General features: G+C 33.5%; 1 protein-coding gene and 2 long non-coding RNA genes across 5 annotated transcripts; 2 read left to right on the top strand and 1 right to left on the bottom strand.

The window, feature by feature from the left end:
- The first annotated feature begins 1,607 nt into the window (after positions 1 to 1,607).
- Positions 1,608 to 2,481, top strand: LOC129915701 (uncharacterized). Its single transcript, XR_008772355.1, has 3 exons — positions 1,608 to 1,683; positions 1,737 to 1,953; positions 2,014 to 2,481. It is a non-coding gene; the product is annotated as an uncharacterized LOC129915701 (long non-coding RNA).
- Positions 2,482 to 3,180: 699 nt separating this feature from the next.
- On the bottom strand, positions 3,181 to 5,222 carry LOC129915702 (uncharacterized). 3 transcript variants are annotated; one of them, XR_008772357.1, is made up of 6 exons: positions 5,091 to 5,222; positions 4,713 to 4,927; positions 4,020 to 4,658; positions 3,806 to 3,953; positions 3,298 to 3,744; positions 3,181 to 3,234 (listed from the first exon to the last, which is right to left on the bottom strand). It is a non-coding gene; the product is annotated as an uncharacterized LOC129915702 (long non-coding RNA). The 3 variants fall into 3 exon arrangements; XR_008772358.1 differs by lacking the exon at positions 5,091 to 5,222 and having other exon boundaries at positions 4,020 to 4,120; positions 4,191 to 4,658; positions 4,713 to 5,057; XR_008772356.1 differs by lacking the exon at positions 5,091 to 5,222 and having other exon boundaries at positions 4,713 to 5,057.
- Positions 5,223 to 5,451: 229 nt separating this feature from the next.
- On the top strand, positions 5,452 to 13,160 carry LOC129915326 (conserved oligomeric Golgi complex subunit 4). The gene is made up of 7 exons (XM_055994816.1): positions 5,452 to 5,660; positions 5,727 to 6,758; positions 11,549 to 11,682; positions 11,750 to 12,353; positions 12,417 to 12,602; positions 12,662 to 12,888; positions 13,031 to 13,160. The coding sequence occupies exons 1-7, from the start codon at positions 5,574 to 5,576 to the stop codon at positions 13,071 to 13,073; spliced, it is 2,313 nt and encodes a 770-aa protein (XP_055850791.1). The 5' UTR covers positions 5,452 to 5,573; the 3' UTR covers positions 13,074 to 13,160.
- Positions 13,161 to 13,809: the final 649 nt, after the last annotated feature.

Raw genomic sequence — 13,809 nt, 5'->3', positions numbered from 1 at the left:
ACAGACCACCGGTCTTAACTGGTTAAAAAAAAACAACTCGGGGCCTAGCGAGAAAAATTGGCAGCACTGCATACTAAATGTTCCGAAATCAGCTGACACAAACAAATATAAAAGCGAAAAGTATGACAATTTTCGCTTTTGGGGTTTCTTGTGTGTTTTTGAAAAAAAAAGTTTAACTAGTTAAGCCTGGTACGCTGCTCGCGCTAAAATTTAGCTGAGATAAAATTCCCATACAAGTTATCGATAACTTGTATGGGATCCATTTTATCTCGGCTAAAAATTTTCGATAATTTGTATGGGAGCTAAAATTTAGCGCGAGCAGCGTACCAGGCTTTATTAAATAAATATTTAAAATAATAATTGTCATTCCAAACATCAGTTTTGATGTTTTTAAACAAATTCTAAACAATTTAGGAACAAGTAAATTTGGTAGCACAGATTTAAATCGGTTGAAAAAGTTAAGCCCAGAGAATTCTCCGGGCTAAACAACTAAGCCCAAGGGGCTAAAGTGTTGTTGCATTTAATATGTAAATTGCTAGCCCCGACTGCGTTTTTTTGTCCAGTTGAGACCGGTGGTAATAAAAAACACACCTAATGACCTAAGTGAAAATTTGGAATTTTACAAAAGCAAATTTTTGGAAAAAACTACAAAAAATGTTTTTTAAACCAAAAAATAAGCTTTCTGCATCATTATTTTTAATTTTGTTTCGGAAAAGCTGTCACAAAATGAGTTTGAAAATTTTCACTTTTTGGCTTTTTGCAACAAGTGGCCGTTGTTGTTAAATTTTTTTTCTCCGAATTTCTTTGTTGTTTAAAAAAAAAAAAAAACTTTTTAAAATTGTCCACTTTTTTGCATAAAGTGACGTTTGTGGTATACCTAAAACAGAGTAAAAGAATACCCTCAAAGAACCAGTGCCCATGTTCTGTAAATTTTATCACTGGCGATAAAATATTTGAATGACTTTGAAATCCATTTTATCTCATCAAAATAAAAGAATTTTAGTTCAAAACCATAATAGGCGTATTCATGAAACGGTGTAACCTGGAAAAATGGTAAATGTGGTAAACGAACTGTCAAACTCATACGAACCACCAATACCCTGAATTCTTAATTCGTAATTCTGAGTTTGAAAGAAATTTTAGATTTTGACTTTGAAAATCGTTTATCGCCGGTAATGAACTTACAGAACAGGGGCCCTGTTTAAAAATTTGTCAGTTCAGCTTTGGTTTAAATTTTTAATCATTACTTTCGTCAGATAGGCCTTGGTTCAGCCCAGTTTAATAGAGCTAAACTTACAGGGTTATTCTGGGCAACCTCACTGATGTCTCACAAGTCACAATAACCTCATAACTCGAGTTAAACTCGATTTTGTGACTTTTTCGTATTCTAACGAAAACCTCACAGTCACAAGAACCTCATAAGGTGTGGTGAGTTTGATTTTGTGAGGTTTTTGGAATTCTGGCGTAACCTCACAACTTGTGAGCCTCATAAAAATTGTAAAAATTGTGATCTCCTTCAGAGCAGGTCACAACTCACAAATTACTAGAGTTTTGACATTTTTCATTTCTATAAAATGTTTTGAGAACAAATAATTTAAGTTTTTTTATTTTTGAGTCAATAAAAATGGTATTACACCTTATTTTATTGCATTTCATTGCAGAATTTTCATCGGAAAGTGAAAAGTAAGATTTTTATAAAAGTTAAAATTTTTAAAACAGCTAATTAAATTTGTCAGATTGCAACGCGTCGTCGGCGGCTCTTGAAAACGTTAAGAGACACCAATGATTTAGCAAAACGCTTAAAAGCAGCAGCGGCAACATCATCGACAAGTGCGCATACAACAATTACAACAACTTCAGTATCAGCCCCAAACACTAAAAATAATAAACAGAGTTTAATGACGTCCGTAGTTGAAGTTCCTTAGCCTAATTGGCAATTTTTAGTCATCACGGGTAAACTCTTAATTCATGATTTTTAGATCAGACTATTTTCAAAAGCTTTATTTTTCTTAGGTTGACACAGTAAATCAACAGGCCAAAATCAGCCTCCAGTTGACCACAAGATACAAATAAGGCCAATTGTCAATGATTCAGGCCTTTAAATAGGAAGCCCCGCAGTCATTCCACACAACAAAGGCCAACTCACAATCATCACCCACGGCAACAGCAGCAACATCAGCAATAGCAACAAGAAGTCAATGCCAAAGCATTAGCGTATGCACTTATGCAGCCAATGCAACTACCAGACAATAAGCAATACCCCAAGTTCCGCAAACACTGTGTGTCTCAGTTTTATTTTTACCGATCTCAAATTCACCAAAAGATCACCAATCGCAGACTCTGTTGAAAAAATTTATTTGTTTTGATTTACAAAAATCTTTCCTAAATTCTAGAAATTAGAGAATTTTATTTTTTTTTTTAGAAAAATTATTTTATTAAAACGCATCTTACAATAAAAATAACGTATGAATGCAACCAAAATCATAAATTTGAAATGTTTTTTCTCAGATACGTGGGCTTGCGCCATCTACTAAATGGCAGGCGAATTGGAGTTCAAGAGAAGACAAGCGTTCAAGCTCCATTTGTCTTACAAGCATATTAATATACACGACCTGGTGCAAGTGTTGATTCCTCCGTCACCGATGAGAACAGATGGAGAGTTTTTGTATACTCTTTAAGATGGGGACACAAAAACTTTGTCACGACAGCCAAATAATATTTCTTGCTTTGTGTTCTTTCATAAACCTCTCGGCAATTCTTAATGCAAAGAAAATGGGCCCAACATTGGGCGCATTCACAAACCTAGGTGCTACGTAGCGACTCGTTCTGATTGGCTGAAAAGAGCTAAGAAATTAGTTGAAATTTCCCCTCCGACGTAGGGTAAAAATTTTCGACTTCAAAGCTAGCTGACATTTCTCAGTCAGCTGTTTGATGGAAACAAATTCTATTTGAATTTTAAATTTGGTGGAATTGATGAAAAAAGCATATAAAATAAAATTAATTGTGCAGTATGTGAATATAAATCAGGAAATTGAGGAATTTCAAAGAAAAAAAGCTATTTAAACCACTCAAAACACATTTTTTTTTTATTGCATCTGTCACCTAGCTTTGTAGTGCAAATTCGCATTCCAAAAGCTAGTTGAAACTCGCCTACGTAGCACCTAGGTTTGTGAATGCGCCCATTGAGTACCTTCTCGACTACAAAGAGAATCAATTGCGTATGTGTAGTTTTGTCTTAAAATTGAAAAGAAAATATTATATATTCTTTCAATAAAAAGAATTAATTCTCAATCTTACCTATACAGAGGGTGCAACAAATACTCGAACAGTCATTAACCTTCCATCCAATCACAATATATTGTTTTGGTTGCATTTAAAAGATACTTTGTTATCTCTTAAAATAAGACAAAACTAAATAAGCCCACCCGCCAAAATAAACACATCAGCAAACCACATGGGTGTCGAATTCGGAACCAGCAATCGAATGTTAGTTCTGCTAGTCCAAACCTCTGGAGTTAATTACAACGTCCTCTGGAGTAAATTGCAACAGTCCGCTTTGTTGCACTTTTGTCGAGAGGTATCACGTATACTCGCCCATTTGCAAAAAATCACATCGAATATTAGAGCATCTAACAGGAACTCAATGACGTTAGGAAACAAATGTGCGAATGTGATTTCCCATGTAACTAATATGGCCTTGAAAGCCCAAACCAAGAAATTGCCTTTTCAGATCACTCCATATTCCTGCATTAGATTGGAATGATGAATTTGTATTAGGTAATTTTGATTTGTTTTTTTGGCTTACCTCATTTTTTTTTTTTTGAACAAACGAAAATGCAGCCCCAGCAGATTGAGTACAGAACATCCATTTTTTTTCTAATCAGACGGACGCGGTCGTGAATGATCCATTCCATAATTGTAGTTGGTTTGATCTTCCAATATTTTTTTGTTTGCTGAAAAATATTAATTTTAAAACTATTAATGTTCATTCGAAATAATATAAACAAGGGAGAAATTACTTATTTTTTTGGCAGTTCTAATAATTACAGCATACTTCGAGTTGAAATTTTCGGTCTGGTAAATAAGGTGTATGGATGTTATTGTTGATGACGAAATTTGTCTACATCGAAGGTTGTTTAGTATATTCAATTTGATAAATAGCCATTTATTCATAAGTGAAATTGAATTACTTATATAAATGATTTGGAGGAGGTTGAAATCCATTAGTTGGAAGTGTTGTTAGATAATTGTAATATGTCATGCATATGTGCATGAAATATGCTTGGTTATTCAGTCCGATTTGTGAGCGTGTTTTGAAGAATTATTTGTCAACATTTATGCGTTCGTATTTAAATTCCATGTTTGTCTTTGTTTTCCAGCTTAATTCGTCTGAACGTATCAGATTCTCAGTACCAGCAAACCAGAGAGTTCAAATTTTTGTAGTTCTTCATTGCCACCAAGACGGACAACCAATTTGTCGTCCTTTTTTTTGACAAGATTGCGGAGTTTTGTTGCTTTGGATGAGAACGAAATAAGTTTCGGGATAGCGATTGGGGTTGCGGCACCTTTGCCGATACTTTAAGCCAAAGTGGCAATCTTTTCACATTCACTCTTCAATTGATCAACCTAATATGGGCGCTTTGAGAGCCATTGGTTTCCTAAAAGTAAAAATCTTCATTTACAAAAAGCGGAGAAGGATTGCATTCACTTACTGTGCATGACTTGATTTTAATGCAATCAATACTACTTGCCGTTGTAATAGGTAACTACTTATGCCATCCGATGCCGGTGATCCAAACACTTCCAAACTATAATCTCATCTTTTGATGAGTTACACGTTCTTTTGAGTCTCTCTGACTGCCTGGTACACTATAGGTTGGAGTCCATCTCGACGAATGTCTTGAACTGCGCCAAGTTTACATTTTTCCTATAAACAAGTGCAATTATATAATCGAATGCAAAAATTAAGTTGGGATTGTTAAATAAATTATTAATTCCTTGAGTGTTTATTAATTCTAAAATATGTGAATTGAATATTGTTTTTTTTTTTTATCTGACAAATCAGCTGGTTGTCAAATTAAGAAACTCACCTCTATCGTGGTGAATTTGTTGTGAGGTTTCTTATGAGGTTTTTCGCAGAATACGAAATTGTGACAACCTCATAAGAAACCTCACAAAAAAAACCTCACAAAAAATTGTGACTTGTGAGCATCACAACTCCAGAATAGCCCTGTTAAGCCATTTCACCATTATGTCAGAAGATACTGGGCTTAAATCATAACTACTTTGCTGAACCGTGCTTAAAATATTTTTGTACTGGCAAAATACATGACAAAATCATTAGTTTTTTTTTTAAGAAAATTTTCACTTTTAAGTGTACAATAAAACAAAAACCTGGCATCACTTATGTACCAGCTGGCTGACATTTCTAGTGACGTTTCTCAAAAGTGACAAGTCGGCAAAATTTTCCCAAAAAATCATCCCAAACTTCCATTATAATCACAAAAACTACAAAATAAAAAATAAATAAATGATATTTCTATTAAATTATTAATAATTTTTACAACTCAAAAATGGATATAAAAGACATTATAGGTGATATTAATATTACAACATGTAATGATGTAGATAATGCAATTCGATTAATCACCGAAAAAGAGGTAAACATAAATATATTTCTACAAAAAAAGAAAAGAAAAACAGTATATAATTGTCTATTTGTTTAGTCCGAAATCAATGCCAATTTGGAAGCAGTTCTCTCCAAACAATGTATAATCGAATCCAAAATGAGTGGCATTGGTCGAGCAATGTCCAGTTTATCAATGATTGCCAGTGATTCAAAAAAACTCGACGATCAAATAACACATACTGCTCAATTGGCCGAATCGGTCAGTGCCAAAGTGAGAAGATTAGATCTGGCACGCAGTCGTGCCTCAGAGTGTCAACAAAGAGTTCACGACTTGATTGACTTGCAATTATGCTCACAAGGTGTAATAGCTGCAATTAAGGAAGAAGATTTCGAAAAATGTGCTGGACACATTGGAAGATTCTTGTCGATGGATCAGAATCTGTTGCAAAGAACCGCTGACGATGTTCAGGGATCAGTAACATCAGTCAGTGATGCGGTAAAAACTCTTGAGGGTGCAACTGAAAATGTAAGAGAGTTAATTTTTAAGAAATTCGATGAGGCTGTTAAGAGAGACGATCTAGCTTCGATTGAGAGATTCTTTAAGATATTCCCCTTGGTTGGAAGGCACTCTGATGGTATAACCAAATTCTCAAATTATATTTGCTCGAAATTGGCTGCCAAATCGCAGAAAGAATTGCGGAATTCTCTTGATATCGCAAAGGCAGAAAAACGATTACACGTAGCCTTTGCTGATACCTTAACAACTCTAATGGAGAACTTTGCTCGAGTTGTAGAAGTTAATCAGCCCATAATTGATGCTTGTTATGGGCCGGGTTATCTTATGCAAATGGTTGAAATTCTTCAGCGAGAATGTGACTCGGAAGTTAAGAATCTTGTGATGGAATTTAATAAAAATCGACAAATCTCACGAAAAATTAGTCAAATCAATGAGAGTCAGCGTTCGACAGGAGGTGGTAATTCTCAGACGGTTGGACATTATAGGAAACCATCTGGAAGCGGATCTATAGATAAATTGAATCCGAAAGATATTGATGCAATTATTGTGGAAATTACAGTGATGCATTCGAGGGCTGAATTGTATTTTAGATTTATGAAAAGACGTATCTTGGTAAGTAAAAATATATTAAGACATATTCGTAGAGTTTCCTAAAATATAAAAAAAAAAGGTCTGATGATTTCTCTAATAAAATGTTTCATTATGTTCCTGATAGTCGAACTTGCTTCTAAACAGGTTGCCATTTTGGATCTTGTTGAAAACACTGACTTTTACAACAGTGTTCATCTATTTTAATATAATCTACATGTTTTGGTCGTTCTATTGATTTAGAAGTTAGTCTGATGAAACGGCTTGTCAATGGACTATTATTTATTGTTTATATTTTTTTTTATATTATGGTACTTTATTTATTCAGTACCTGGGTGACCGAGCTTTGCTCGGTATCCTAAATTGTTATAACTTTCAGTGAAAAAAGTCAAATGTAAACAGCAATTTTTTGGAGTGGGTTTAAGTTTGCAATGACCAGTTTTTTCGCGGGTTACAAAACATCACATTCCCACCTTATAATCCAGTTTATTTAAGTTTGAATATACGATCAGCAATGAATAGAAGGGTTACAGGAATCTGCATTATCGAAAATGCTTATAGGAATGAGATCCTTTTTTGTTCAAATTTTAATTTACATGTCAGAAAGTTTTGGATGGTGAATATAAAGTTAATCTTTTTTTCAAGTTTAGCCTTGTCGGCAAAGCTTAGTATGAAGAAATACTATTTTTATCCCTGTCTCTGTTTTATTCTGTGTCAGTGGTGGATGCTTCACTCCTTTCTTTTTTTACTCATACAGGGTGTCCCAAAAGTAATGGATCAAACGAAATATGCTGATTGGGGAACTTAAGGGCTCTCAGAATTTGGAACCTTGTTCATCCCAAATCCTTACGGTTTTCGATTTAAGGCAATTCTTGTGAAATTTCGAAAAATCCCTACTTGGCATTAGTATTTTGCTTCCTGTGCCCATTAATGATATTTGTTTTTTTTTTAATTCTTTTACGAAAACATTGCCAAATAATTAGGAACAATTAATTACTCAAAATATTTTTTATTCCATATAACATTTCGCTGCAAATTAACTAACAGTTTCAAGTTTTATAAAAAATCTATTCCTAACTTTTATTTCCGACCAACACCGCAAAAAAATGTACGGTGTGAGAATGGTTTATTATTTTAAAAAGTTGCCATGTTATTGTAGCTGCAGTTAGATCGCAAAATATTACAATTTGAATTAAACAAAACAGGGTTTTTCAGAACAAAAAACAACCAACTGAAAAAAACTAATATAAGGGAAAATACTTCCAAAATGTTGTATTTGCCTAGAGGACCAAACCCTCAAAATTTCATCGAAATCTTTAAAGTTGTTACCAAAAAAAAATTCTATGTTAAAAAAGTGGGCGTGGCAGTGGGCGGATTTTTCCAAAAATACTTCCAAAACTTTTTACTCGCTTAGATAAACAAACCCTGAAAATTTAATCGAAATCGTTAGAGCCGTTTCCGAAAGAAACTTATATGTTAAAAAAGTGGGCGTGGCAGTGGGTGGATTTTTCCAAAAAAAAATTTTTTAAACTTTTTACTTTCTTAGACAAACAAACCCTGAAAATTTCATCGAAATCGTTATAACCGTTTCCGAAAAAACATATATTTTAAAAAAGTGGGCGTGGCAGTGGGCGGATTTTTCAAAAAAAAAAAAATTTCAAAACTTTTTACTCGCTTAGATAAACAAACCCTAAAAATTTCATCGAAATCGTTAGAGCCGTTCCCGAAAAAACTTATATGTTAAAAAAGTAGGCGTGGCAGTGGGCGGATTTTTCCAAAAATACTTCCAAAACTTTTCACTCGCTTAGATGAACAAACCCTGAAAATTTCATCGAAATCGTTAGAGCCGTTTCCGAGATCCCAATTTTATATATATTTATATATATACATATATATATATAAACAATTTTAGCTCGTTTAAAGTTATAAGATTAATACATTTTTTACATTGCTTAAGTTTAATATTTGGCACACTTAAATCTTCTTTTCAAAAAGGAAAAGTAAAGAGTAGAAGTAGCTTTACAATTACAAATTTAAAAAAAAAATCATTTATTATTCTTGTGCTATACTTGAAAGCGGTGCGGCAATAAGAAGCAAGTTTATTCCAATCGCTATCGTTTAGTATGTGTTTGACATCTTAAATGTTCATTAGATCCATTCCGTAAAGACTACGCCTTATCTCCTTCAATATTGAGCAGGAAACAGTAGAGTGTCTCCAGGAGAGTGCATCGAAATGCGACATCCTCACGATATGACATACAATTAAGCTTGAGAAGCTCATTGATATTTGAGCAGTACTTAATCCGGTGTTTGCATAGTTAACTTGTTGGTGTTCTACCTGTCGGTAAACAACTCCTTGTTCCTAAGCTTTCAGCTTGAGTTAAATTTTCTCTTTGCATTGCTTGTTCTACATCCAGGGTAAATTTTTCAGATACATCAGAGGAATTGTTTTCAGCCAAATCAAGTGGTATGTTGTATTTTACTGGTATGGACTATTTATCTAGTTTGTTATTCTCTGTGCTTTGGCACAGATATAAAGATGGTCGACAGAATTTACTTATATTCTTAAGTTGACCAGTGCCTTAAAAAGATGCTACAATCCATTGTAGATTTGCACCTCAACCAACAAGTTTTTTTCAGCCAATTCCAAACAAGCAGCATCCAATTCCGCATGCCGAAATGGTTGAGGTCCTTAAGTCATGTGCTCCACATGACTTCTTAAAAATCAACAGAAAGATTTTTTTTTTAAATAGCTTAAGAGTTTTCACCCGCATTGCATTTGGAAGCCGACGCATCGCACCAACGTTGCCACTTGAAAAATTCCAACCCGGGGCAGGTTTATATAATTCATCAACAAAGCTGGAACCGATTAGCATTTTTATAGCTTGTTCAAATCCCTGCTCGGGTACAGAAAAAAAGCGACATAGCACCACTAAAAGGAGCCTGATGATCGGTTTGGTCCATGTGAAATAATTATAACTCCAGCCTAAAACCTTGGTGGTAACACACACAAGTTGTTGTTGTTCATTTAAAACCTTAAAAAAATAAATTTAAATCTTTTTTAAAAGAACGGTCTCCAGTTACTTTTAAAATTATATAGCCCTACAAAACAGCGTTAGGAAATTGCATTACACACTTTAACTAGAACTCTATGAGTTTCATTATTATGGAGAATTTCTGCTCTAGAGTCAATTCATATTTGGATACTCTGATTATTTACAAACCTGTTAAAATGTCGAAGTGGTCATAATCTAGCAAAAATTAGATTTTCAACCACGTGTACCTTTTCAATGAGTTTCTGGTAAATTTGAGTCTGACGAGTTTAAAAAACAGAATTGTGCGTTATGAATTTTTCATGATACTCGTTTGCACGAAACAAATGTATATAATAAAAAGCGGTACCTACATTGTTTTGTCTTGTTTATCCGATTTTGATGCCAAGATCTTCGACTGATGGTTCCACGCTCGGAATAAAACGTTACTAATATTATAACAGTCAACTGCTTGAAGGGATTTCAGAAGTGATTTAATATATTTTGGATTCCACTACTTGTTCATTTTCATATATATTAAATCGCTTGTTTGTATGAAAAGCCGATATTCTTCCGTTCTCTACAGCTTATTATAGAGTTCATTAGCGGCTCGGCTCCGTTTGCAGTACCCCTTTGTATGCTTTATGTTTAACTGCATATTTTTGCCGACAAAAAAAAGTTTCGCTTATGTACATAAATCCCATCCTCGTCACGTGAAAGTATGCGTCAATCGTTATATGGGTCAAAATCATGGAGGTGGAAAATGTGATGTCCAGGCATTTTTTTTAAATCAAAAAAACATTTATTTAAAGTTTTTTATCATTAACCGATTAAAATATTAGCCACGCATCTCGGAATATATATGTTTTGCTTAGAAAAGTTTCCATCTATTTTTTATTTTATCAAATATACTCAAAAAAGGCGTTCCCGGACATGTCCATAACTCAAACACTTAAATTCAAATGTCTTAAAAACATATTAAAGTCAATAAAGTGTTAATAAATGCCTTTTCGGTAACTCATCGAAATAATTTATCGTCACATAATCATTTCCATGGATAAAAAATTAAATCAATGTTTAAATTATGTTTCAATGTTACCTTCAAGTAGCGTACATCAATTAACCGTAATTCCGGGAACGCCAATTTTGCAATGATTCTAGATAAAAATTATAGTTTTCTGTCAATAATATGAAAGGTAATTTAGGCCACTATAATATTTTTTTAAATTATTTCGATTTACAATGTTAAAAAAAATATTAAAGGTGAAAACATCAGTAAAATGAGTTATTTTTCTCTCAAAACAGATACTGAAATTTTCCACCCCCATGATTTTGACCCATATAGTCAATCTCATTCGTTCTCAAACCTATCTATGAATATTGCGATTTAGGAATCTCTTTCCAGCTCTGACAAAATTTTCTATCTGCATTAAAGTTGATTAAGATGAATCCGTTGTCGGAAGTGGTGTTGAGTAGATTTTGCTATGTAACCGTACTTTCAAAGATAACTTCTTTCCCAGCTTGACATTTAAATCAACCAAGAAAATTGTAATATCATTGTTGGAATGTACACTTATCTAAATGGAAACTGGAAGGGAAGTTGACTTTCCTCCAAGGCGTGAAAGAGAGATTAGAAAGTAGTTGGTTTTGATAAAAATCTATGGAGGCAAGTGTCCTCTTGAATGCGCATGTTTATCATTTTAACATCTTTCTTCTCTTCTTTTTCGGAACCATCGCGCTGGCCTTTGATTTTTTTTTTTACTATTTATTCTCTATTTTCAGGCTGACATCGAAGCAAGTTCAACGGAAAAAGAAGACATCAACAAAAAAATTGACAAACTCGAACAAATGATGAAAAAATCCGATCTAAGTAGACAAATGCAGGAACTCCTTGGGACTTATCTTCTATTTGAAAAGTATATTTTTTGGATCTCTCATTAGATTCTTGTTCGATTTAATTTAAAATTTTGAATGTATACATAGATATTTCATGGAGGAGTCTGTACTTAAAGCAATCGCATTGGATTCATTTGAAATAGGACAACAATGCTCCTCTATGGTTGATGATGTGTTCTTTATCATTCGAAAATCAATTCGTCGTTCATTGACCACACAATCTATAAATGGCACATGTGCTGTAATCAATAATGCAGCAGCTTGTCTTGATGGAGATTTTGTGAATGCTCTCAAAGGACCTTTAAAAAGTGGCTATCCTTCGGGATATATTGATTTAGCGCAAGCTTATAATGCCATTCAAACATCTCTGCAACAGGGCAAATTACAATCTACAGATTCAGAAAAGGCCAGAATGAATTTCTTGATTCAGCTTAATAATGCTGATATATCTACGGAGTATATTGAAACTTTGTGGAAGGCTATGGAACAGGAAATCAATGGTGCATTCCCAGCAATGACAACTATTGAACGGCAAATAATCGATAGTTGTATATCTGAGCTGAAAACCGTTAGAGACTCGTTAAAGGCTGTTGTAGATTTCGGATTGCAACAGTTGCGATCAAGTGCAATTAAACCTCGTTTGAATCCTTGGGTGGATCAGTTTCTTAGCTACAATCATCATTTGTCAGAGGTTTGTGTGGATTTACTTTTTTTCTCTTTTCTATTTTTTAAACTATATTATCAATTTGAATAGGAGGAACTAGCATCGTATGAAGCTGGAGAAACATTTGTACAGTTTCTAATTGTACAAATTGATGGGCTATTGAATTCCTTTAAAAATCTCCTTAGCGCGAGGAATTATGACGCTTTGGTTAGTATTTTAGCAAGTGAAGTCACCGTCCGATTAGAGAGGGCAATCAAAAAATCTACTTTCAATAGGGTAGGTGCAAATTTCTCTTATATAAGCCGATACCTATAATGTAGAGGATATAATTTCAGCTTGGTGGTTTAGTTCTTGATCAGGAAGTACGAGCATTGGGTTCGTACCTCACTGGAGCCACATCGTGGTCGGTGAGAGATAAAATGACACGACTTTCACAAATTGCCACAATTTTGAATTTGGAGAAAATTTCCGAGTTGACAGACTATTGGAGCCCAGATAATAGTGGTGATATGACTTCATGGCGAATAACACCGAATGAAGTTAGGACGATTTTGACATTAAGGTGAGTTTTTTTCTATCATATTTCATAACAATTTTGTTCGAAATTACAAAACATCGAAAAATAATGAGTTTTTTAATGCAATGTGTGAAACAGTTCTAATCTAAAAGTTTTTTTTTTTAATTTATTTTTTTGCAATTCAAAGGACGGACTTCCGTATGGAGGATATAAAGAGAATTCAAATCTAAGCTCAAACATCGCTTCGATTTTTATTAAGTTTAAATTTATATGAAGAAAGAAGATAAACATTTATTATTATATTGTATTAAAAATTATATTCCGTTTTTATTAAAAATTAACCTAAAATATATTTATGAAATAAGAGAATACATTTTTAAACATTTGGTTTTAAAAATCAAATGATACATACAGATCAAAATGAAAGTTATAACTGATGTAACCAAATGTTTGGAAAGTTTCACGAGTTCAGAATTAATATTTGAGGCTAGAAGCTCCCATATTCTTGCACGGCCTTCTTCTTTACATAGCACTAAGAGGGTCACGTTCTTCCTCAGTAAGAAAAAAATATGTATTAAACAGTCCTGGTAATTTTCCGGGAATTAATTCCACAAATAACGCACTTGGAGGATTCTTAAGTGAAAAGTTGCAGAAAACCATAAAATAATGGTAGGACAAGCTTAGTGCTTTTTCAGATATTAATAGAATTCCTCAAAAGAATAAAGGCATTTTTGCAGCAAAAGACAAAACACAAGAAATATTGAAGAAAGAAGATCCTTTAAAAAAAAAACTTTAAGTAATGGCATAATGTATTACACATCAGCTTTTATTCCAAGGTTTGTGTTGTAAAAGAAAAATGACGAAATAATTTATTTTGACTTTGTTGAAGTCGGTTTCTATTACTAAAATACTTTTTTTTTTAACTTTAGTAAGTAACAATCCAAAATCTTCTCTTCAGAATCAGAA

The sequence above is a fragment of the Episyrphus balteatus genome, chromosome 3 (assembly GCF_945859705.1).
Source record: "Episyrphus balteatus chromosome 3, idEpiBalt1.1, whole genome shotgun sequence".
NCBI classification, from domain to species: Eukaryota; Metazoa; Arthropoda; class Insecta; order Diptera; family Syrphidae; genus Episyrphus; species Episyrphus balteatus.
Note: the sequence above shows the minus strand (reverse complement) of the source record. Positions and strands in the feature narration are given on the sequence as shown.